Below are 24056 nucleotides of genomic sequence, written 5' to 3'. Positions count from 1 at the left end.
AATGGAGTTGGGGGTAGTGGATAGGATGGACTATGGATGTGTGAAGCTAGCTTTAATAGCTAGATTTGGGAAGACCCCTTCCCAGTACCTTAAGAGGTTTAGGACCCTCAAAAAGCATGATGGTACCCCTTGGGTTACCTGGGTGAATGAAAGTTTTAAGAACTTAGAGGGATGGATTAAGGGTTAGAGAGTGAACACTTATGAGGGAATGAGAAATCTTGTGATTTCGGAGTCAATTTATGATGCCTGCTCTCCTGAGCTCAGACAACACTTGGCTGATTCAAAGGAAATAGATCCTAGAAAGCTAGCTAAGGCTGCTGACTTGTGGGTTGCCAACAGGGCTACTCACAAGGATTCAGGGGTCACTCAGAAAAAGTATGAGGGAAAGTAGCCACCCAAAGAGAATCCAGAGAAATCTAATACCTCCCATACCAAAGAGGGCCACAAACATTAAAATAACCAGGGTAAGCCACCAGGGAAACCCCATCAGTCTAGTGTACCTTCTGGTCGCCAACCAGGAGGTCGTCAGAACAAGCCACCATTCCAGAGAGCATTTGGAATATGCTATGTCTGTAAGGCAACTGACCATGTCAAAGGAGATCCCAAATGTAAGGGTAGACCTACAGGGATCAGCACAGTCTCCTTAGCCTTCACTCCTGAGGAGGAAGTACAAGTGGCTAGTGCTCACTTTGAAGTCTTTGCTGAAGACCCTTTGAGTCTTCAAGCAAGAGTATCTTTAGAGCTTATGGGTCTGATTAGCAGCCAGAATAGGGAAATCTATGACTCCCTACCAGCAAACTCTAAAATATATTATATGGACAGTGTTCTTGTCAATGGCCAGGATACTCCTGCCAGGAGAGACACTGGGGCTAGCAGAACAGTAGTGGATGAAAGCTTTTTCAAACCTGAGGATGTGGCTAAGGCACCCTAAGGTCCCACTAGAAATTCTGGAGGCCCTGTCCAGATGGTTCCTATTCTACCAGCCCTCATTCAGTGTAATAACATGACAGTGAGGATTCCTGTCAGTGTTAAGACTGAGGTGCCTGGGAGAGTCCTGTTGGGGAATGACCTAATAACTTTAGGAGTAGTGTCCAGTGCCACCAGGCCTCCCAGTATGGAGCAGCAGAACCTAACCAAATTGGCTAGAGAGGCCCCCTTAAGGGACCACTCTAAGCCTGTGGGAACCTCTACTGAACCCCACTACAAGCCCTGGTGTTAGTAAATTGACCTCTAACCCAGGCACATTTTAGGCTAAAATGTTAGGGAAATTGGAGCCCGAACCAAGCTCCATCATTATTCCCCCAGTTTTAGAGTCTCTGACTCCCCCTGCTTCTGAGGAAGAGGAGGATAGACCAACTGGACCCCTACCTAGGCCTAAGAGAACTGGTAATTCTCAGTGCTGGTGGAAAACCAGAAAAGAAAAGTCTAAGGCCAAAAACCTTCATACTGTTGGACCTTCTACTGAAAACTCCAACTCAAATCCTAGTATTGGGAGGGAAACTCCTAAAGTAGGTGAGGTAAGATCTAAGAGGAATGGGAAGCAGGTACATTGCCTAAACCCAACCCCTCCAACCAAGAGGCCTGAGATCCAACCTGCTCCCAACAGAGGTGGTGAGGAACCTTGGAGGCCCCTCTAGATCTAAGGGAATCCTTTATAAGGACCCCTTGAAAAAGCCTAACACAGGTTCAGAGGTTGTACCAACTTCTGAGGGACTGGTCAACCAGATCCCCTATAGATTTAAAAAGGAAGATGTTCATCAAAGGGTTTGTAGGTCATATAACTTACAAAGGAAAACCTTTGAGTTATCCATTGAACACAGGTCAAGGTGTCACAACCAAAATGCTGATGGTCTCTCTAGGATGGTTTTAACTGACTAGAGGTATGAGATTCATCCAGGAGTGGATTCAATCCTCCTGTCCCTTAGTCTGGGGGGGGGGGGGGGTTTAAGGGCGAGTGTTAGGGAGAATTCTCTTATAAGGCTAATTTCCCAAACCTAGCGAGTCCCCCAGTGGCTTTGCTGGATTTTTGGGGTTTGTCTTTTTCTCCTGCTAAGAGTGACTCTTTTACTCCCACTCTTAGGCATGATTTGAGGTATGTCTTTGACTTGTTATGTGCTTATGGGCTTCCTTTTTACTCCATAGGGTATCATCTGTTTTTCTGTATGTGTGGTACACAGCACCCTCAGTGCAGTACCACAGGGGTGTCACAGTGACCCCCCAAACAGACTCCATACCCTGGGACTGACTACTGTCTCCCAGGGCATGTAAAGTCACCATTGACTTTACTAGTCTTAAATTGTGATCAGAACCAGTACAAACCATCATATATTGTGGAAGTACTGGAAGGGGTTAATTATATTGCTCCTGGGTCTGTTTTCAAGGGGGCACAGTCCAGTCCCCCCTTGTCGAGTTTCTGGCTGGTGGCAGTGGTTACCACGCGAAATATTCCACCGGAATATTTTCTATGGGATTTTCCCATTCATTTTAAACGCACCACTTTTTGGTGCAATGTTAAAGATACCGCCAGTTTATTTATTTAATATTAAATCACCGGTTGGGTCTTTTTGTCAGAACTCAATTCTAAAATGGCGTTTGTGTCCGTCTCTGTAACTCTGACCAAGGTCAAGCCCTTTGTTCCACTTTTTGGCAGGCTTCTCCACAGAAGCCCTCCAAATGGTGCCACTCTGTCTGGGTTCCACAGGAAGGGTGGAGGGGGGAATTGGCACCGTGGACTGCGTTGCCTTAGCAACCCAAGTCGCACTCTACTCTGATTGGCCCACTTCGCATGTGTGATTGACAGCTAGGCTGATGAATGGGGGGTTTTCTGCATAAAAGCAGGGCCTTTGGGACTGGAACTTCAGAAGTCGACACAGGACCTAATAATCTGAAGAGGGACGAAGCTGAGCCATCTGCAACGACGACACCACCGGTGAAGCCCTCCTGCAGCTACCTCACCACTTTCCCGACGACAAGAGAAGATCTTCTGCTGGACGAGTCTTCTTCCTCTGAGCTGGTGGGACCAACCAGTTCGCCCTTTTCGCCTTCCAAAGACGGCCCATGGTCTAATCGCTCATGCCAAGCACCCCGGCGGCAGGATAGCCAAGCTCACCACTTTTGACCGCAAATAAAAGGACCGCACCTTTTAACCGGGAACTGCGCGGCTGGTTTCATCCCTGTGCAGTGCAACGACTCCACGGTTCCTCCTCGACGAGATCTTCTCTTCCCCTGGTCGGAACCACGAACTTCAACCACTGCCAGGAACAACTGCCCCCGCTGGAACTTCCTTTCTCTTTAAGGTACTGTGTCCTGCCTGGCCTCCCTTTCTACAGATTGCTAAAGGTGACCCTTAAATCCTTGGCTTCTAAACTGGGTTGGCTCCAGGCCTTCTAACTATATCTTTTGAATCACCCCAACCTCTTTTGAACACTCTGCAAAGACTTTCAGTTCACTTTAAACCGTGTGATCCTGGGCACATTTTGCTTTGCTCCATTTAAAGTGGGCCTGGCCTATGAACTTTGGCTCTACAGTATAACCTGCCTTTCTCCCCTTGCTCTGAACTCTTAAAAGTGTTGGGAACTGTTTTATTTTATGCTCTGCCTTTTCTCTCCCTTTTTAACCTAAACTATTGGAGTGCCATCGAGGTTAAGCGCTCACTTCTATCTTAACAAATAGTTGTGCTTTAACCCTGACTTGTCTGATAGTTATCAAGGGAGGTGGGTATACGTACCTGACTGTGTTTTAGATTACTTTTCACTGAGAGTGCTAGTGTATTGCCTAAAGTGTGTTTTAAATAAATAATTATATACTTTTTATACAAAGCTCTGGTCAGTGTTTGTTTGCTCTACTGTATTTTGGCCCTATTGTGTATACTCTGCATACTGCCCTAATCTTCTTGAGAGAAGTCTGACTGCTCAGCCACAGCTACCAGGTAAATCTGGGTGGTACAGACTGCTACCAATTGGGTTTACTGCTTACTCCTGTAGTCTTAATCATTGTGCAGTGTTCCCTAAGGAAACTGCACAGGATCCTGCCTTACAGATTCCCCTTTCCATCTTACTGGATGTAAGTGTGGTCCCTGCCAGATGAGCAAGCTTTTACTATACATGATCAACATGTATATTCATTATTTTTACTATGATTTTGAAGTTTGGGAATTAGTGTCATTTTGGATACTGATTTTAACTATGTGAATGAATTAGTATTGTTCTGTCAGGATCCTCTTTTCTTCACACCCCTTAAAATATAGGTATTAAATTTACTTCCAGGTAATAGTTATACGTTTAGCGTAGCGCAAAATTGGCACTCGCCACACTTCTATTCATGAACACTCGCACCTATAAAAAAAAATATTTACTGGCTTTGCCAATGCACGTTTATATACAGAGGTTATGATAGTTTAGTTTATTTTGCCATTTGATATTGCAGCAAATGCCAAGTGTTGCTATTACTCAATTTAAATGGCGGTTGGGAAGGGGTAGTTAGAGATTAGAGAGTGCATGCACGGCCGGGGGGGAGGGCGGTGTCACAGAGAACACCAAAGTAAGGGGGGCACAGAGTGTTCGCACGGCCGGGGGGTGCGCAGAGCGCATGTGTGACAGGTGGTGGGGGGCTTGGTGTGGGAGTGGTTGTGGGGACCACAGAGTGCACGCACGGCCAATGGGGGTGGGTGTATGTTGCACAGAGCACATACGTGAGACATAGAGCCCACGTGCAGCGGGAGGGAAATCACAGAGTGCATGCACGGCTGGATTGGCGGGGGACACAGAGCGGGGGTGGGGAAATCGTAGCGCAAGGCCACATGGGGGGGTACAGAGCATGTGGGTGGCGGTGCACATGCACAGGTGGTGGGTTACAGAGCATGCACATGACTGGGGGGGGTGGGACTGAGCGGTTGTTGGCACAGGGAGTGTGTTAGGTATTGTAAATCAATGATAATGTTCCTGACCTCTGTCAACCTCAGAACTCTTGGATGGACTGGTACTTACTTGTTTGAACAGTCTTCCTCTGGAACAGTGACTTTGCCTGCCACTGAGGCCTATCTCACCCTGCCTACAGCTGGCACCTAGACTACTAGGGACTCTCTACAGTCTCTGAGTGAACTCATGCTATGGAATACGGGAAGGACTGGACAAGAAAATGGTTCTGCCTTGAAAAGAATAACAAGTGTGCAAAAGTAACTTACTTGTAAAAGAAGTTGGTTGGTAACTGTAACTCTGAGAGTGCACAGTTACAAAAGTTCTTACTTGCCTTGAATGTGTGTTGCACTATTCTGAAAAGTATATAGAAGGTTAAGTTACTCACCTTTGAATTGACTGTGCCTCTTCCCCAAAAGTAATGCTGTTGGCTTCACTTTACTATTCCTGTTAGGATAGATGTATGAGTGTCCCCAATTGGGTCTTGCTTCCCCTGATTTGCTGTTAGCCTGTCCAGAATAAGTCAGCGTAAGGTTATACTTACCTTTAAGTTGCTGATAGCCCCTTCAAAAAGTATATAGATTTTACTTACCTTGTGTTAGCTGTGTGCCATCCTAAAACAAGTTGGAGTTATTGCTTACCTTAATCTGTGTTGAATTGATCTGAAAAGCAAACTGTAATAGGATGTTACAACATCGGGTCGTACCTGCCTAGAATAGCTGTGTGTCATTCCTGAAAAGTGTTTCTTTAGGTGTAGCTGACCGTGGGTTGCCTGGAGCATCTAGAATTAGTGTAAAGAGTTCTTGCTTATCTTACATCTGAAATTGCACTTCTACTTAGGCCTCTCTCCCACTATACTATACAGGATCCTTCCAGGTGGGCCCCTGTATTTTAAAGTGCACTGAAACTGCTTTTATACTGCATCTGAACTGCATTTGGAATTCGCTTTTCTACTTAGGCCTCTCTCCCACTTACAGGACCCCTCCTAATGTGCCCCCTGTATTTGAAAGTGCGCTGAAACTAATCTTTATACTGCATTTGAACTGCAGTTGGTATCACATCTAAAATTGCATTTCCACTTAGGCCTCTCTCCCACTACACAGGACCCCTCCTAGTGTGCCCTCTGTATTTGGGAGTGCACTGTAACTGCTTTTATACTGCTAAAACCTATAACCTGAAACCTAGGCCTCTCCACCTCACTACTAGAACCTTGGGTACAATTTCCCTCCTGCCTCAAAGCATAATGTGAAAGACTACTCTAGGTGTGCCCACCTCCACCTCATCACTTAAACCTGCCACATTGAGAGGCCGGAGCCTCTCCTGCTATCCAGGTACTCCAGTCTACACACTTGAATTGCTGCCTGGGTCTCCCAGCCTAGGTTTAATTGCTGCTGGCCACTTAGACCCTTGAACCTTCCTCCCGATATCTATACGTCAATTTGGCCTTCATTACCACCACCCTCCTTTCATACCTAAACCTCCCCTTTCACCCAGGCATATCCTACCTGATACTTGACCACCCCTGCCATCTGAAAAGCCAACCCCCCTCCCGATAGATTAAGGTCCCAATCTTGATCACAGCCTGCCTTGCAGAACTCAACCTACCCACTGCTGTCCAAGGATCAGAATCAAACCGTTCAAGCAACTTTGGATCCCACCGAAACCCACTTCACTTTGGACTGATAACCCTCTCCCAGAATACAATCTCATTGTAATCCACCTGTAAAATGTTCTGAACCTCTTGTCTGTTAGTCGTCTAGGTACTATCAGTAGCTGCTACTACTGAATCCTAGGAACCTGACCCCCCCAGGACTTCCAGGAAGCACCAAAGCCTGTTACTAGTACCATAATCCCCTCCACTGTTACCTGCACCCTCAGCCTAATCCATACACCGTCCCTCATACATACAATACCCTAGGACAGCCCTCTAATTGTAATAGGAACAACTTATCCAACTGACTGAACAAAGACAATCCCTCGAAAACCTCCAGACAGAACAACTTAAGGATTGGAAACAACTGACAGAACAAAGTCCGACTGACCCAATACCCAACTGACCAGAAAGACACACCCTCGGAAACTATCAGACAGAACAATTGAAGATTAAAATCTACACTATCCTGGCACGAGAAACCACAATTGGAAACTGCCCCTATAAACCTAACACCTAGACCTATTCCTCCCAACTAAGACCAAAATGACCCGACGCAGAATTGGACGCAGACCAAGAGAAAAGGAACATGGTACAAGCAACACGGATACACAAGCTCAGCCGGCCCCAGCAGAAGATGTCTTCAATACAGAACACACCCCACAAAACAATATGATCGACAGAACAAACTTCACAAGAGAAAAATTCTTATACCTACACCGCACCTCATACCAACCAAAGAACCTGGATACTCAAACGACACCAACACTACCAGAGGGATAAATAAAACACCATAACAATGGAACAAAAGAAGAGAGGACCAGAGAAGAGAATGGGATGACACCAACCCCCTTACTCCCTAAATTACACGAACAGATGGGCACTATCGATACCCACAACAAATGACAAGAGATGACGATACAATAGAAGCCAGCAATCCAATTATCAATCTCACAGAGCGAATCAACGACAAAGCCGCCTTCACGGAACCTCTACCGCTCAGAGGCAACATAAATACACCCGAGTGAACACCCACAAACCAAAACCGGAAACAAAAACAAATGACACCAAATGAGCAATCTAATCAATGCAAGATCAATGCCCAAACACGCCACCGAAATCTACGATCTCTTAAGTGATGGAGGCATCTACATCGTTTTCGTAACAGAAACATGGCTAGATGACAACTACAAGATCAGCCTCAATAACTGCCTGCCCGATACCTTCAAGTGCATCCAAGTAAACAGGAAAACCAAAAGAGGTGGTGGACTAGCAATCAGCCATAAGGAACACCTGGAAATTAAAGCAGAAGACCCATTAAACATCAACAAATGTGAATCCCTAATCATACGTCTATCAACTGATCCCAAAACAAACCTGAAATTCATACTGATCACTAACATACGATGCAGCCTTCATAGACAACTTCATAGAAGCAATCACTAACCTGGCCATCGAGCGTAACCAACTGATTATCCTCAGAGACTTCAACATCTGGTTCGATGAAGAAACCACAACCTCACAAAAATCACTAACCGGCTAACTAACAAGAATAGAACTGACTCAGCTGGTCAAAGGAGCAACCCACACAGCAGGACATACACTAGACGCAATCTTTGCCAACAGAAAACTAATTACCACAGCATCACCGATTCAGATCCTCTGGAGCGACCACCTCATCATCCCATTTGTAATCACACTGCACTCCCCAATTACCAAGAAACAAGAAAAACTACCAACCATCATGAAAAGAAACTGGAGAACCATAAAAAATTCCAATTTAAGGGAACGACTGGAGATCACCAAACAACAATCAACGACCATGAGCGATGCTGACCTAGATACTAAAATAGATATACTTCACAACTGGATCACCACAACAATCAACGAGATTGCAAAAGAAAAACCCTTCAATCCATCCCGCAACCGAGCAACTGCAAAATGGTTCACCCCACTACTAAGGCGCAATGAAAAAGAAAAAACGAAAACTAGAACTAGAATGGAGGAACAATAAAGAAAGTGGAAAATAATTCAAACTTCAACAACATACCCATTCATACAAAAAGGAATTACAAAAAGCAAAAAGAAAATATTACGACAACAGAATCCTCAAAGCACCAAACACCCAAAAAGAACTGTTTAAAATCATAAACAAAATAAAAAACCCACCCGGCTGCAACAACACTCCAGTACCATCGAAGAAATTATGCAATGACCTCGCAGACCACTTCAAAAATAAAATCATGACCATCCAACAGACCATACAAAAACAGCCCATGCAACCACTACACTGAAGACACCGATGCAAGGAACACCAGAACAAACTCCGAAACTTCCCACACATATCAGTGGAGACTTTCCTCAAACTCGTAAACCAAAGCAACAAATCTGGCTCCCATGCGGATCCCTGCCCGCCTGACATCTACAAATCAATCTTCGCACAAGGAACAACAATGCAATATTACAGGAACGTACTCAACCAATCAATCAATCTCAACAGGAAGAGAGCCTCAAGCATTCAAAACAGCATACATCATCAAATCACTCATCAAGGACCCAACCAGGAAACGTAGACGACCTCTCCAACTACAGACCGATCTCCAACATCCCCTACCAGGCTAAACTTCTGGAAACGCACATATACAGAACAACCCAAAACTTCATAGAAGAACATCGCCTATTAAACCAGGCACAAGTAGGCTTCAGACCAATGAGAGGAACAGAAACAGCACTTATATTTCAATCTGGGATGATCTAAAGGCGAACGCAGACACAAACAACAGCACCGCTCTGATACTTCTAGATCTCTCTGCAGCATTCGACACAGTCGACCACAACATCCTCATCATGAGACTGGAAGAATTCGGAATCACTGATAATGCCTTACTTTGGGTCAGATCTTTCCTAACGAATAGAACAGAAACGATGAAACATACAAATCAAGCCCTCGAGAATCATCATGCAGAGTCCCATAAGGAACATCCTTCTCGCCACTTCTATTCAACATCTACCTGTCACAGCTAATTAACATCATCGAAAGACATGGCCTCACCTGCTACAACTACGCTGACGACACACAAATCTACAAAATTCAAGACTTACAAGAAGACAACGCAACACTAGAGAACTGCCTTCGTGAAATATACAACTGGATGAACTTAAACTACCTCAAACTCAACTCAGGCAAAACAGAAATAAAGATTATCACCAAAAACAGAGAAGACAACCTCTACATCCCATAGCCGACTGGATTGGTGTAACCCCAACCCCATCATCAACAGTAAAAAACCTGGGAGTCCTGTTGGACAACAAACTCACTCTAGAGCCACAAGTAAACGCCCTAATCAAGAAATCCTTCTTTTTCCTGCTATCGGTTAAAAGGATCCTACCATTCCTCTCGTTCACCAACAAAACAACTTCCGTCATCGCCCGCATCATGTCCAGACTAGACTACGCCAACAGCCTTTGTCTAGGCTTGCCTGAACGACTCCTAAATAAACTCCAAAGCATACAAAATGCGGCAGCCAGACTATCCCGAAGAGAACACATCACACCAGCGCTGAAAATGCTACACTGGCTACCCATCAAACAGCAAATTAACTTCAAATCAATGTGCATAACCCACAGAGCAATCCACAACAAGGTGCAGAGTTCATCAGAAGAAAACTAAACGTACATCAGACTGCAAGACCACTCAGGTCCAGCAGCGACATCCGTTTGAAACCCAAATCATACAACAAGAGAAAACTCTGAGGATCTTCCTTTTCTCACCTCGCCCCTAAAACCTGTAACGAATTACCAAAGAACATAAGGAACACAAGAGATCACCTACAATTTAGGAAACTCCTTAAATCATGGCTCTTCACCCTATAACCAGAAAGAATGCCCATAAGGACATTCACTGAGGAAGTAGGCCGAGAGAAAGCCTACTCTATCTAAATCATCAACCCTTATAAATAAGGATATATGGCCATGTAACATTCACTTATCAATTAAAACAATCTTCACCAATTATAACTAGAACTCCCACCGCTTCAATTGGAAGGGAGAGCAAGGTATCACCCAGCAATGGCACCTGGCAACTCGGGGGCACAGGCAGCAATGGAACATAGACTGCAATGCATAGGAAAGAACGGGGAGAGATAATATAACTCCACCACCTAGGCAGGACTTATGCCCGCACCCTGGATGCACCAAGCTCAACAATTTAGCTGGGGGCCAACCTCTTCTCGGGCCCTGAAACTAGACAGTCAGGAAAGGGAAGAGAAGTTTTATACCACCCAAAGGACTATCGACAGTAAATAGATAGAAAGAAGCTTGGTAATGTTAACAAAACCCCACTATCCTTCTAGGGACAATGCTCACCGAATCTGGGGTTCTATGCCATTTTATCTGCTGAAGTAGCCACAGTATCACCACAGAAACTAGACAATCATTATACCTAGAGAGAATATCCCAACCCACTTTAACTACCTGATACATAAACTAAACTACAGGGATTATGAGACATACAACCCACTAACCACAACCTCTAATTTCTGCTTACTTAATTCACACAAAACCAACAAAACCACCTCTCTCACAGCAAACCGCACAGACTTCACCACACCGCAACACTAGTTTGCAACAACAGCACGCGACGTCATGCTTCGATACAATTTGCACATCCAAGCTCAGTGCACAGTGAAAACCGAACTGAAGCTGCCAACAGTACATCATCTCTCAGTTTCCTACGCCCTCTTCACCCACCCTGTCCACCTTTCTCTACAGATCCGCCTGGAGACCAACTCTGTTGGTGACGGTGCGCTATATAAATACCTCATACCACCAGAGCAGGCAGGTCCAGCTGCCCATTCGCAGCACCGCGCATTTGGAACACACTCCCTACACACCTCACTAACGAGTCTTCCTTTTACAAATTCAAGAAACAACTAAAACCTTGCTTTTCAATAAATACTAATCTACCTAGCAAACCACAGCTGCAACTCAACACGCACGCTACTGTAACATGACTATGCCAACCACAATGTATGAATATGAAGTAAATAACCGTGTCATTGAAATGTATCCTTCCAAACGTATAATTCTGAAAATGTATGTCCATGATGTATGTACGCCGTTATACCCAAGGGTCTGGGCGTGTAACTAAATGCAATAAATAAATAAAATAAATAAACATTACACTTTGTTCCACTGTGCTGAAAAACAACTGTAATTGTAGATTACACCAGAAAGGTCTTACTCACCTAGTACAACTGTGTGTTAACACAAAAGTAGTAGAGGTATATACTGTTCCTTGAATCTGTGTTCCACTATTCAGACAAGTATATTTGCAAGTTGGTTGACTATATGATTTCATTGTTGAGTGTCACTGCATAAATGACAGGGTCTACTACCCTTGTATTACTGTAAAGTAATCTGAAAGTAACTTATGGTTTTGCTCCCCAAGAATAGGTGTGCCCTACACTGAATGTGTATACAAAAGGTATAATTACTTAGAAATATTGTTAGATTTCTAAATAAGGTGTATGCTTTGGGTTGTGTATTTAAAGCGTAGTGTTGTGTTTTTATAATGTGTTAATATGCTTTATGATACGATGTATTCAAGAATCTCTTGGTCTGCTTCTATATACAATAAACCCTTTATTTTTACAATGCATAGTATGTCAGTGTTTCTTTGGACCATATGTATAATACAATTATTTACTGATTCTACAGCCCCCACTCCCTCCTAAGATGAGTCTGGCTGCTCTGTCTACGCTACCATGAACTCAGGTGGTACACCCTAGTTGAGTCTTGTACTGTCTCAGTTGAATGGTTTTACTAAGCCCTTAGTCGGACTTCAGAAAAACTGTCCTAACAGAGTGCAGGGAGCACACCAGGTTGATTTGCTTTCTGAGGCCTACTCCCCTCCAACCCCCCAAATAGCAGACTCCCCTCCAAAATCTCCAGACACCTTACAGCACATGCACAAATCCCCCACAGATGGATGGGAAGTAACATTTTCATTTTTCAATGTGGGAATCAATTTTAGAATGACATGCAAGATAGCAAGAAGTATTCAAACTGATGGAGGGGGTCTGATCTTAGCGGTATAAAATGGGATATTTAGCAATGGCTCTCGTAATTGTGAATCAGATCTGAATGTCTACTCCTGGTCGGCAACCTGCTGCTCTCCAGATGTTTAGAGTACAGCTCCAATGATCCTGCACCATTGTATACGCTCGGTAGGGCTGATGACAATTGTAGACCAAAACATGTGGAGAGCCAAAGGTTGCAGACTCCTGGTCTATGTAGTAATTTGTTTTATCAACATACACACAGAACTCCAAGTTTCTGATTAACATGCATTAGCTAATGGTACATTAGTTAATAAACAACTCTAGCTCATGATGCTCTAATTGAACGATCTTTAGTGGAATGAAGTGTATAATGCTTAAGTAACAAACAAGGAAAAAATAAACAGAACTTACCATGCTGCATTTCAACAAGGGACATATTGAAAACACCTTGAACTACACTCAGCTGCAGCTTCCCCTCACACAGAAGAAACAATTTCTTTTCATTTGCTCCATCACCTCCAGAAAGTGGTCTCTTTAATTGTAAGAAATAAAATATTTCGTTACAGACTTTGAAATCTTTGAATTTTAAGACAGGAGATGTAGTATTGTACAGATAAATCAACCAACACTAAAAGAGATTAAGGCACAACTAATCAAAATATATTTCTTTCCTGCAAGGAATGCTATTCGGTAGAGGTCCAGTTGTAAGAATACCACAATGCAAGTACTTGATGTGGCAAAAAAAACGAAAACGCTGTAGTACACAGTCGGAGAAGGAGCAGAAACGGCCCTTGCGTTCTACATACATAGGGATCATTTTGCAAAATCATTAATGTATAACCAACCCCAAAATATTAGCTACTTTGGAGATTTGTTTCAGACTGATGTCCGTATCTGCAAAGTGTAGTTAGTTTTCAGGTCCTCAGGACGTTGAGTTTCTGAACCTGTGAAATGTGTGTCATGCAGCCTACGGTAGCATCAACAAAGATGTAGAAAATACTGATGGGGTCTACAGAGCAGGCAAATTAGCTACTTAATTGTTATTAGTAGTTTCCACAATATCAAACCTCTAAGATGCATATCCTTTGTTTACTTTCCAGAGGCCAAGCACCTACAACATTTCATTTATTCAGTATTCATGTGTTTCAGTCCGGCTTAGAGGCCATGAAGAAGATAGTTCAGTGTATATAGCTACTGGGAGTACTCATAACTAGACAAGTGAACAGTTTCTCCAATGACATTCTTTTAATCTTTCTACTTTCTTAGAACAGATCTCTAAGAAGTAGCCAATGAAGACTGGTGATATGCAGTAATGATTCATTAGGCAGACATTTTACATCACACACAGGCCAAACGGTGCCTCAGCCTTTAGCATCATGATGGGGTGTCATGCTACCTTGAGCTCCTACAACAGTGATCCCCAACGTGTAGCTCGGGAGCAACATGTTGCTTGTGGCACCCTAAAATGTTGCTCGGTAGTCACTGTGGGCCATGGTCAGGATGGAGGTGCTGAAGGGATGGTAGAATTATAGCCAGGAAATAGCTCTAACCTTTACTGGAATATTGGCCAATGAGACTGCTGAGGTTCCAGTTGGCTCAGTTTTGTTGATTAAAGAAATTATTTATTGCCACCATGCAAATTATTTTTCAGAAAAAGTCCTTACTCATCGCAATGTTATTGTTAAAAGGTTGTCATGTTCGGATACTTTGTCCAGCTCGCAAATGCATTAAATGAGCAAAATATTTCACCCATGTGCCCACGTTTGTGTCCTGGAGAAAATGGTCATCTTCTGTTTCTTTGTACAAATAGTGAAAGCAAAATGGACAAGTGGGTGGCATTCATACCCAACTTCGCTTTATTGAATAATTTGCATATGCTGCTTTTTGTACAAGCAAGGTTTATGTTTGATACCACCATGTATTACACTTATCAGAAATGTTACACTTGGGTGTCACCTACATTTATTCTTACATGGTGGAACAATCATTTGATACTCTGTCCATCTGGCACGTGGATATTGTGCAGATAAGGCAAATTCATGACACATGTTTCATAATTAAATAATTTGCCTTACATCCAAATCAATGAATTTAGTGTTAATAAGCTCAAGTTAATAAGCAATTGAATAATCTAAATACCTAGTTAACACCACCACACCCCTTTATGAAGTGGTCTTCAAATGCTCAAAGTTTTGACCAATGTTTGCCACTAAATTTTGTGACAAATCCCTTTTGTGCAGGGAAAAGAGGCCCCAAATCCTTGAAATAGTATTTGTATTCATAACCATGTTTTAACCAATGCAACAGGCCCCAGGTGCTTTAGAATGCACTATTTGCCATTTCATGCCAAAGGAATTCTTGAGGTTTGCCCTCGAAGCTCCAGTGAAATGATCTGTAAAGCCTACCATGTTCTGACCAGTATTACTCAATCAACATTTATTTATTTTTATTATTCCATTAACAGTCTACAACATTTAAAAAAACACACATATATATATATATATATATATATATTAAACAGAAAGAGGGACTGGAATCCAGTCCTGGGCGCAAAGGCACTCCGGCTGTGCTCGTAAGCAAAAACAACCATCTTTTCACAAATCCACTGCCAGTCGGTGTTTTTCAGTGCAGCCAAAGGCGTCCTTTATTAGAAAAAGTACATGGACAAAGGAAGGCATGAGCAGTTTAAAACAAAAAAGGAACGACGTGTTTCACCCTGCTCGGGCTTCGTCTGGTATGTGACATGGAGAGAGGACTGCTGTATTATAGACAAATATGTGTGAGTCCATCTTCAATATTTGGTACTTAAGTAAATTAGCTCATTAGAAAACACCAGACAAACAAACAAACAGGTGGCCATGTTGGAACATAGTGAGTGTTGCCTCTGTTCTCTGTCAATGTCTGTGTTTCTGTAAGGTACTGACAGTTCACTATTATAGGTAATCTTAGAATCATCGCAGAACTTAGTTGTCCCAAGTGTTTTTTTTAAATAAAAACTAAACATGTGTCATCCATTCCAAGGTCCGACATTCTGAAATTTGCACATCAGGTTGATTATTCAGCATTTTCTTTTTGGCATTTTCATTTGTGCCGATCAAGTATTCATCTTCCCAAGTGGGTGGATAAATTGGTACTGCATAATATTACAGCAAAGTGCTATGTGCTTTCAAGGCATTTATATAGTAAATCAGAATATCTGTTAGTTTGTTCCTTATACAATTCCACACCATTCCACCAATCTGCACAAACTTTTGCATAGTTACCCGTAGGGACCCTCCGGGCATTACTGGCTACATGACATTTGGAACATCCCACCACTTTCCCCAGATTGCAGCACCTTCACACATGAGATGGTTTGCTTGAAATAAGCGTAGCATCAATGTGGTCGTAGAAGGACATTGCAAACCACAGTTCCGAGATATTTTCACCGCAAAGCACTGCACTAGGGTGAGGCGACGGGTGAGGAGATCTCACAGAAGGTCCCAGTATGCTGTAGCACGCCAACTCTCGCCTCCCCTCCACGCCTGCTCCTTGGTATGTCAGCCTGCCAGCCACACGTGTACAACTTCAGAGTACAAAGCACATCATCAAGCAATAAGTAACTCAGTGTTATCTAGTCTGTCTACAGAACCCAGGAGGAGTATGGACACTTTTTGAAAGCATTTCAGCAAATTCACTCCGAACAAGCCCGGAATAAAAGAGCAGCTTTAACATATTCAAACAAGCTATATATAAAAACGGAGAGTTGACTTAATGTGTACATTGTTGTTATATTCCACTCTGCCCGTCTCAAAACAGGCAGTGCCTTACAACCTTGTCGTAGTTTTCAATGTTGGTTTTATCCTTCAAACCAAAGTTTTTTGTAAAAAAGTAACGAGTAATCACTAATATTGTCCTTAGTGAGGAGGAATTTGGCACAAGTCACTATCTGTAGACCTATACTGTGCCAATGCATTTCGGAATAAAACAATTCCTTCATCAGGGCAAGTCTAATCCATTTAAACATAATATGCATGAAATTCATAACATATAATATAGCCATAACATAGATAGTGTCCATATATAATCAATCCCATATCCAACAAAGCATGTGTATGTAAACATAAACATGAACAGTCATCATTCAAATGGTTAAATAAAATGACAAAGTAACATGTGAAAGATTGCACATACCCGGTAGTATCGTATGCAGAATCAGAAGGCAGGAAAGGACGGAAAAATAAAGAAAATACAGAAAACAGATCATTACCACGGTTAGAAGTGGTGTCCAGTTACCAATTAAGAAGGGAGAATGGTCCATTACCTTGTGTAGGTAAATAGTGGCGTTTTCTAAGCTTCAAAAAAACAGACCGCAGCACCAGGCTCGATGAGCAGTGGCTGCAAACAAGAAGGTGTGTATAAGGAGCCTTTCAAGCATATAGTAACGCATCGAGTAGTGGCGAGCGTGGAAACTGCCTTACCGCTTAGAGTAAACGGTGCAGAGCTGTTCTCTCCGTGTCTGCCGAAAGCAGACTGTCCTTGTTGCATCGGCGCGTTGCCGAGCAACCTCATTTTATGTGACACGTGATCACGGCTCCTCGCTAGAGAGCGTGAGCCACGATCCTTGTCTGCAAGCAAGCCAATGGGCTTGAAAATCATGAAAACAAATAATTGTAGGACATCCTGGGCATATTATAGAAAAAGTGATCACAAAAATTAAAAAGCAAAGAAAATTATGTAATTCATGGAAATAGAAAAAAATACCAAAAGTTACCATGCCGGTTAATCAATGGGGACATCAAAATAAATGGAGATAATCAGAGGGAAAAATAGAATAAAACAAAATAAAATAAAGTGTTAACAGTAATTGTTGTTCGTTGAACACAGGTCGGGCGAAAATGTAGCACAGTATTTATGTGTACCTAAATGTAATTGTACAATCAACCACCCCTTAAAACCAAAACTCGTGGCTATATTATGTAATATATGCGTGTTCCTTCATGCTGCTAGTGGTGTCGTCCAGGAAGACGGCACCTTGGGTGCTGGAAGAGACTCCAGGATGCGCAGCCTGTAGGTCACTATATGAGAATCATTTACATGTGTATGTGAGAAGTTATATCCATTCCAAATGACCATCAACATTCAGGTCATGTGTGTAGTGGTGCCATCTGCACCTAGGTGCCATCTGATCCAAACAGAAGATTGTGACATATACTAAAAGAAAACAAGAGATTGCAACATACAATCAGAGAAAACATTTAGAGAAAACAGTGAAAGTTAATCTCTTCATTTAGTCCATTAGGTACCAAACTGTCAAGTTTGTCAATCCAGTATGTTTCTCTGCAGTTCAAACGTTGGCATAAATCCTCATGAGGACTATTCTTGGTTAGCACTTCCAAAATCACAAATCTTATCTGTGACACGTTATGTCCATTGGCCATCCAATGACGTGCCATGGCAGAATTAGTGTTTGCATTACGAATACAGGACCGGTGTTCACCCCACCTCAACTTAGCTGTTCGTGTCGACTGTCCAACATAGAATTTCCCACATGGGCACTTAATACCATGGATGACGTTACTGCTGTCACAGGTGCCAAAAGTTTTAAGCATAATTTTCTGCCCTGTTCTTGGATGGTTAATGATGTTCCCTTTGATAACAAAGTTGCAGTTGACACAATGAAGACAAGGATAAGTCCCAGTACGCTGTGTCATGAGTTCTTTTGTTGTGGGACTGGTTTGCACCAGTTCATCTCTGAGATTCCTACTGCGTTGGTAAGCAAAGACAGGTTTCTCGCTAAATAGATCTTGTACTCGGATGTCATTCTTGAAGACCTCCCGGTGTTTCACGATGGTTCTCTTGATTTTATTACTTTGCGTGGAAAACTTGGACACATATACCAGTGACTTAAGCTCTCTCTTGTCCTTAGGATTCTGTCCTGACAATAGAGTCTCTCGTGACACGGCATCAACTTTGTCGGATGCTAGGTCCAGTTCATTTTGTATCCACGGGCCAGAAATTTTCCTTTCATCTCCATCTGTTGCATCCTATAGTCTTCAGGGTCACTCACTATCTTTTTGACTCTTAGTAATTGACTGTATGGCAGGTTCTTAAGCAGGCTCGGCTGATGGAAGCTGAGACGGTGCAGGAGATTATTGCGATCCGTTGTTTTTCGAAACAGTGAGGTACTGTAGTTGGTCAGTTGCTTCCTAACTTGGACATCCAGGAAAGTTATAGTGTCATACGAGAGCTCTCTAGTGAACTGTATCCTTTGGTCAATGTTGTTAAGATATCCAAAAAATATCTCGAAGGACTCTCTGGTCCCCTTCCAAACCCCAAAGATGTCATCTATGTATCTCGTCCATATACGGATATCCTTATTCCATTCATGTCTATCCAGTACAAAATCTGTCTCAAATTTATGCATGAAGCTATTGGCATATGAGGGTGCCATGGTGGCCCCAATTGATGTTCCTGCAGTCTGTAGAAAAAACTGGTTGCCATATTGAAAGTAGGAATTCTCTGCAATAAATTGTAACAGTACCAGTATGAATTCTTTCTGGTCACGTATCTCTGGTGCTTTCAATAAAAGCCACTCAACAGCTTCTATCCCTAAATCGTGGGGTATAGAGGTGTACTAGCTTTTGACGTCTATAGTGAACATCAAATCTTCTAGCAGAGGTGTCAAGGAGTTAAGTTTCTGTAGGAAATGGTTGGTATCCCTAGTGTAGGTACTGGTTTCTTGCATTAGCGGCTGTAGGAAGAAGTCAATGTAGATGCCTAGAGGTTGGTTAATACTTTCTATACCTGCAACAATTGGTCTACCTGGTGGTTTCGTAGCATCTTTATGGATCTTCGGTAACGTGTAGAAATTAGGTATTCTAGGATGTTCTTTCAAGAGAAATCTTAAGAGAATTTTTTTTTAAGAGAAATTTTTGTGTATTGAAAGAACATACTAGAATACCTAATTTCTACACGTTACCGTTTGCCTGGCAACGTCCCGCAAGGAAATTGACCTAAAACAGTGGAGGTCAGCGGTGGAACCCTTTTTAAATGCAGGCACAATAAGACTACTTTCCATGAAGATTGCATAATTCATTTTTTTATTATTATTTATTTATTGTGCGGATCAGTTAAAACAGACTTTACACACAGTTACACAATCAATTGAAGTACAGAGTAAAACAAACATATCTAACAAATTAATTTCGTTCAATGTTAAAAGCTTCAAAAAATTAATTACTGTTATTATCAGCCTATCATTAGGATTGTTTAGCAGAGCCCACCACAAATATGTAGCCAAAGGGTTCGAATATAAAGAGAAGCATGCTGACATAGGTATTTCTGCAGAACATTCAGAGGCTTAATATCCATAGAAAGGTGGTCATATACTTTATAGGAACAAAGAATCTCCCTATTTTTAATCGAATCAGCCTCATAAAGGAGCGTCTTCACCCTACCAGGAATACGCTCAAGTTCCTTCAAAGGAATAGGTTTGTCAGCCATTGTTGACCGCACTGAATTAACCCATTTTGCGAGACTTACACAATTACCCAGCTTAAGCAGGATATTAAGATGAACAAACAGGGTAAACTTGGGAGGAAACAATATGGAGCGAAGGAGAAGTACTCTTCTCCAATCAACCCTCGTACACAGTGAGGTGAGACCTAAGATGTGCTTGACAGGGGCAAACGGAGTGCCACAGGGAAGCTTCAACAATCTTTTCCACACGAAAGCCTCCAGCCTAGCCCAATCAAGGTTGGCCTCCTTTACCTCAGCCCCATAAGATATTTTCGGCATGATCACCTAGTTATACAGTTTTAGGACTGGTAACAATGAAAAGCGACTGTATTTCTCATCGATTACACTAAGTTGGCTGCTGCTGAAATAGCCCCAATTCTTCGTTCATCAGTTGCAGGTGACAAAGCTTGTTTAGACCCAATAGTGATGCCCAGATATTTAAATTCAGATACTACTTGTAATCTGGTACCATCAATGTGCCAGCCAAAATAACATCTCCCAGAAAAGATCTTTCTGTGATTAAAGATCAAGATTTTAGATTTTGGGACATTTAACGCAAGGCCCAAGTCTCCAAAAAAGTTGTGTGCCCTCAGAATGGACTTCTGCAAAGCAACTGCTGTGCAGTTGATCAAGACGAGGTTATTTGCATAGAGGAGATATTGGATGACCACCTGGCCCAACCTTGGAGGATTGACCCATGGGCCCTCCAATGCAGCCCTGATACGCAGAATGTATAGATTAAAAAGGAACCGGGCCAAAACACAACCTTGTCACTGACCACGGTCAGCAGAGATCCACCTTGAATAGGTACCCCGCTTATCCAAACGGACCTTAATCTTCAGATCCCTATGCAAGAATTCCAATTAAGAAACCAAGTCATCAAGGCAACCCCATGTCCTCAGCATCCCCTATAACTTATTGCGATCAACTCAATCAAAGTCCTTGGAAAGGAAAGGTTGATGGTCCTTTTGGTCTGATTTTTTAAGAGCTGAAGAATCAGGTAATTAAGAGCGGCATTCGTCCCTTTGTGGTAGCCGGACTGATTACAGTCCAATTTATTAGCAGAGGATTCCCATCTTTACAAATCACGGAGTAAGAAGACCGAAAAGACATGTATTAGGCATCCAGCAGAGAAATGGGGCGATAATTCACTGGATCTGCCCTGTCCCCCTTCTTGTATATTAAGATTACAATAGCCGCTCTCCACATATCTGGGCACAGGATCCGTCCCACCACATTTTGAAAGAGCTGTAATAAAACAGCTGCCCACAAGGGTGGATCGGATTTAAGCATCAAATTGGACAAGCCATCAGGCCCCGGAGCGTGAGAAGACTTGGCCCTATTGATCGCCAACAAAATTCCTTCTAGATCAACGTCCAAAAGGGCGCAGACAACTTCAGCAGAAAGGTTGAGTGGGTAAGAGCCCCATTATGGAGCCATCAAAGGAGTACAGACTAGTAAAGTAAGCCTCTCACTTTAGAGAAGTGATTGTGAGGTGCTGAAGTGACGACTGCACCTTCCCCCCTTGAATAAGTCTCCAAGAATTAGTCGTCTGTCAAGAAGCCAAAGCCCAAAGCATAGTCTCTGCGTCAGCTTGCAAAAGTAAGTCTCCCTGGCCCTTGGCCTAATTACTATACGATTGCTTGAGCCTAGCAATAGTATGTACCACATGCAAGCCTGATTTTTAAAGTTTCCCTTATCGCCCTTCCCAACATTCTCATCCTTTCACGCACTTCCTTTTTTTAAAAAACTTTATTTATAATTTCCGCATAGAGCACACAGAATAATCAACCAACCAAATTCTTAGAAACAGAATTACATAACATGGTAAAAGTATAAAAGAACACCATTGATGAACATATATACAATCATATAAATATATATATATATATATATATATATATATATATATATATATATATATATATATATACACAAAAGTGAAAAAATGAAGGAGAGCGAGGCGCGCACTCCAGGTCCTGGTCAATTAAACCTGTTGCAAAAAATATATATCTGGGTTAAATCCCAAAATGGACAAGTATTCACCAGGGTTAAATCCCATCTGCTGCAAATCCCAAAGATGCGCGCCTCGCCCTCCTTTATTTTTTCATATATATACACTAAATACAAAACCCCCCCAACAGTAGTAAACACAAATTATACAGTGAGATCAGTATATATCTGTAAATTTCCCCCAAATCCTCTCATAAGAAGCCACTTTGTCATTTCTCCTGTAAATCACCAATTCCACCTTTGCAAGCCTGTGCATCTCATCAATCCAGTCCTCAATACGCGGGACAACTTTAGACTTCCAACCCCTCAGGATCAGTCTTTTGCCAACAATTGCACATCTAAACAGCCATTTATTCTGGGGTAGAGTCAGATCAGTTAGCAATCCATCATCGCCTAAAAACATGGTCTTGAAATCTAAGTCAATGCTCTCAACCAAAACATCTCCACAAATCTCACACACTTTTGTCCAAAAACTACCAACTCATACACAGCTCCATAACATATGCTCAAACGTTACAACCTCCTGGACACAGCCCCAACATTCATCTGAGTGTGAAATACCAGATTTCTTCAAACGTTCCAGGCACCAATAAACTCTATTCAAGATCTTTATTTGCCTAGATCTCTCCCCAAGATTCAGTGAGCAGAGCATTACATTCCCACACATATTCTGCCAAACTTCCTGAGAAATATCGTAGTTAATCCTCCTGCTCCATTCATCACAGAGTTTATCATTATTCTTGTAATTCTCAACAATTAATTTATATATTTTACTAGCCAGCCCTCCTTTCCCTGGTTATGGTTTGGCCAGAAAAATTTTCAAATCCACTTTGTTTGTCCAATCAATTTCACCAATCAAATTCTTCAGACACCTGTAGTCTGCATTTGCAAAACCTGAAATGTTCCAATTATCTCGCACTTCACCAGCAGTCATCCACCTCCCCTCACTCCCAAGATCTCCAGTCAATTCCACACCTCCTAAAAACCATTCTGGCCAGAACAAAATTCTTCAATTGTCCCTTATTTTCGGATTTAACCAAATAAACACATGCAGTGATTTTAGAGCTTCAAAACCCAATAATTCCAGCAGCTTACGCCAAGATTCCCTCAGAAATTCTGTGGCAGAATTCTTCCCCCAGCCTGACTTAGATTGAGTAGTCAGGAGAGCTCTCGGGGTCAACGGACCAGAATAACTTGACTCCGCAATAGGCTAGACACCCTGATCACTATCCAAAAACGGAATAAACAATTGGGCCGAAAATGCCAAGTGGTAGGCTCTAAAATTTGGGACCCCCAGCCCACCACGATCCACTGGCAGCTGAAGTTTCCAAATTTTAGGCCTTGGAGGTTTGCGATCCCAAAGAAACTCCTGCATTGATCATTCAAACTCCTCCCAGTAGTGTGGTCTGACCTTCAGAGGCAACATGCTAAGAGTATAATACATTTTTGGGGCTGAAACCATTTTAAGAGCATTCACCTTACCCCATAGAGACAAATTCAAAAATGACCACCTCTTCAAATCCACCTTAAAGCCATTGCAAAACTCCTTGAAGTTTACATCAATCATGTCATCTACTTGCAGCGTCAACCAGATACCCAAGTAACGCATTTTCTTTTCACACGACCTGAAACCCATGGACATGACCAAAGCCTTATCGCATGTAAATGTGAGAGGCAAGACCTCAGATTTTATCCAATTAATTTTGTAACCAGAAGTCTCATAGAAGCTCGTTAAAATTTGCATTAAAGCAGGAAGTGAATTACTCAAATCTTGTAGGTCAAGCAACAGACATAACACCCCAGCACTCACACCACGTAAATCCGGATTACTCCTAAGTGCAATTGCCAGCGGCTCAATGGAGATGATAAATAAAAGTGGTGAGAGCGGGCACCCCTGCCTGGTACCCCTTTCTAGAT

At 42.5% G+C, this 24056-nt stretch overlaps 1 protein-coding gene across 1 annotated transcript in view; it reads right to left on the bottom strand.

Moving 5' to 3' along the window:
• LOC138453224 (WD repeat and coiled-coil-containing protein-like) overlaps positions 1 to 24056 on the bottom strand; it is a 252142-nt gene that overhangs the window by 79177 nt on the left and 148909 nt on the right. Inside the window, exon 3 of the mRNA XM_069605871.1 lies at positions 13038 to 13158. Within this exon, the coding sequence (XP_069461972.1) occupies positions 13038 to 13158 (121 nt within the window). The remainder of the gene's footprint in view (positions 1 to 13037; positions 13159 to 24056) is intronic.

The sequence above is a fragment of the Ambystoma mexicanum genome, chromosome 4p (assembly GCF_040938575.1).
Source record: "Ambystoma mexicanum isolate Mex_15411 chromosome 4p, UKY_AmexF1_1, whole genome shotgun sequence".
In the NCBI taxonomy this organism is placed as follows: domain Eukaryota; kingdom Metazoa; phylum Chordata; class Amphibia; order Caudata; family Ambystomatidae; genus Ambystoma; species Ambystoma mexicanum.
The sequence above is the reverse complement of the archived record's forward strand: the minus strand, read 5'-3'. Positions and strand labels throughout refer to the sequence as shown.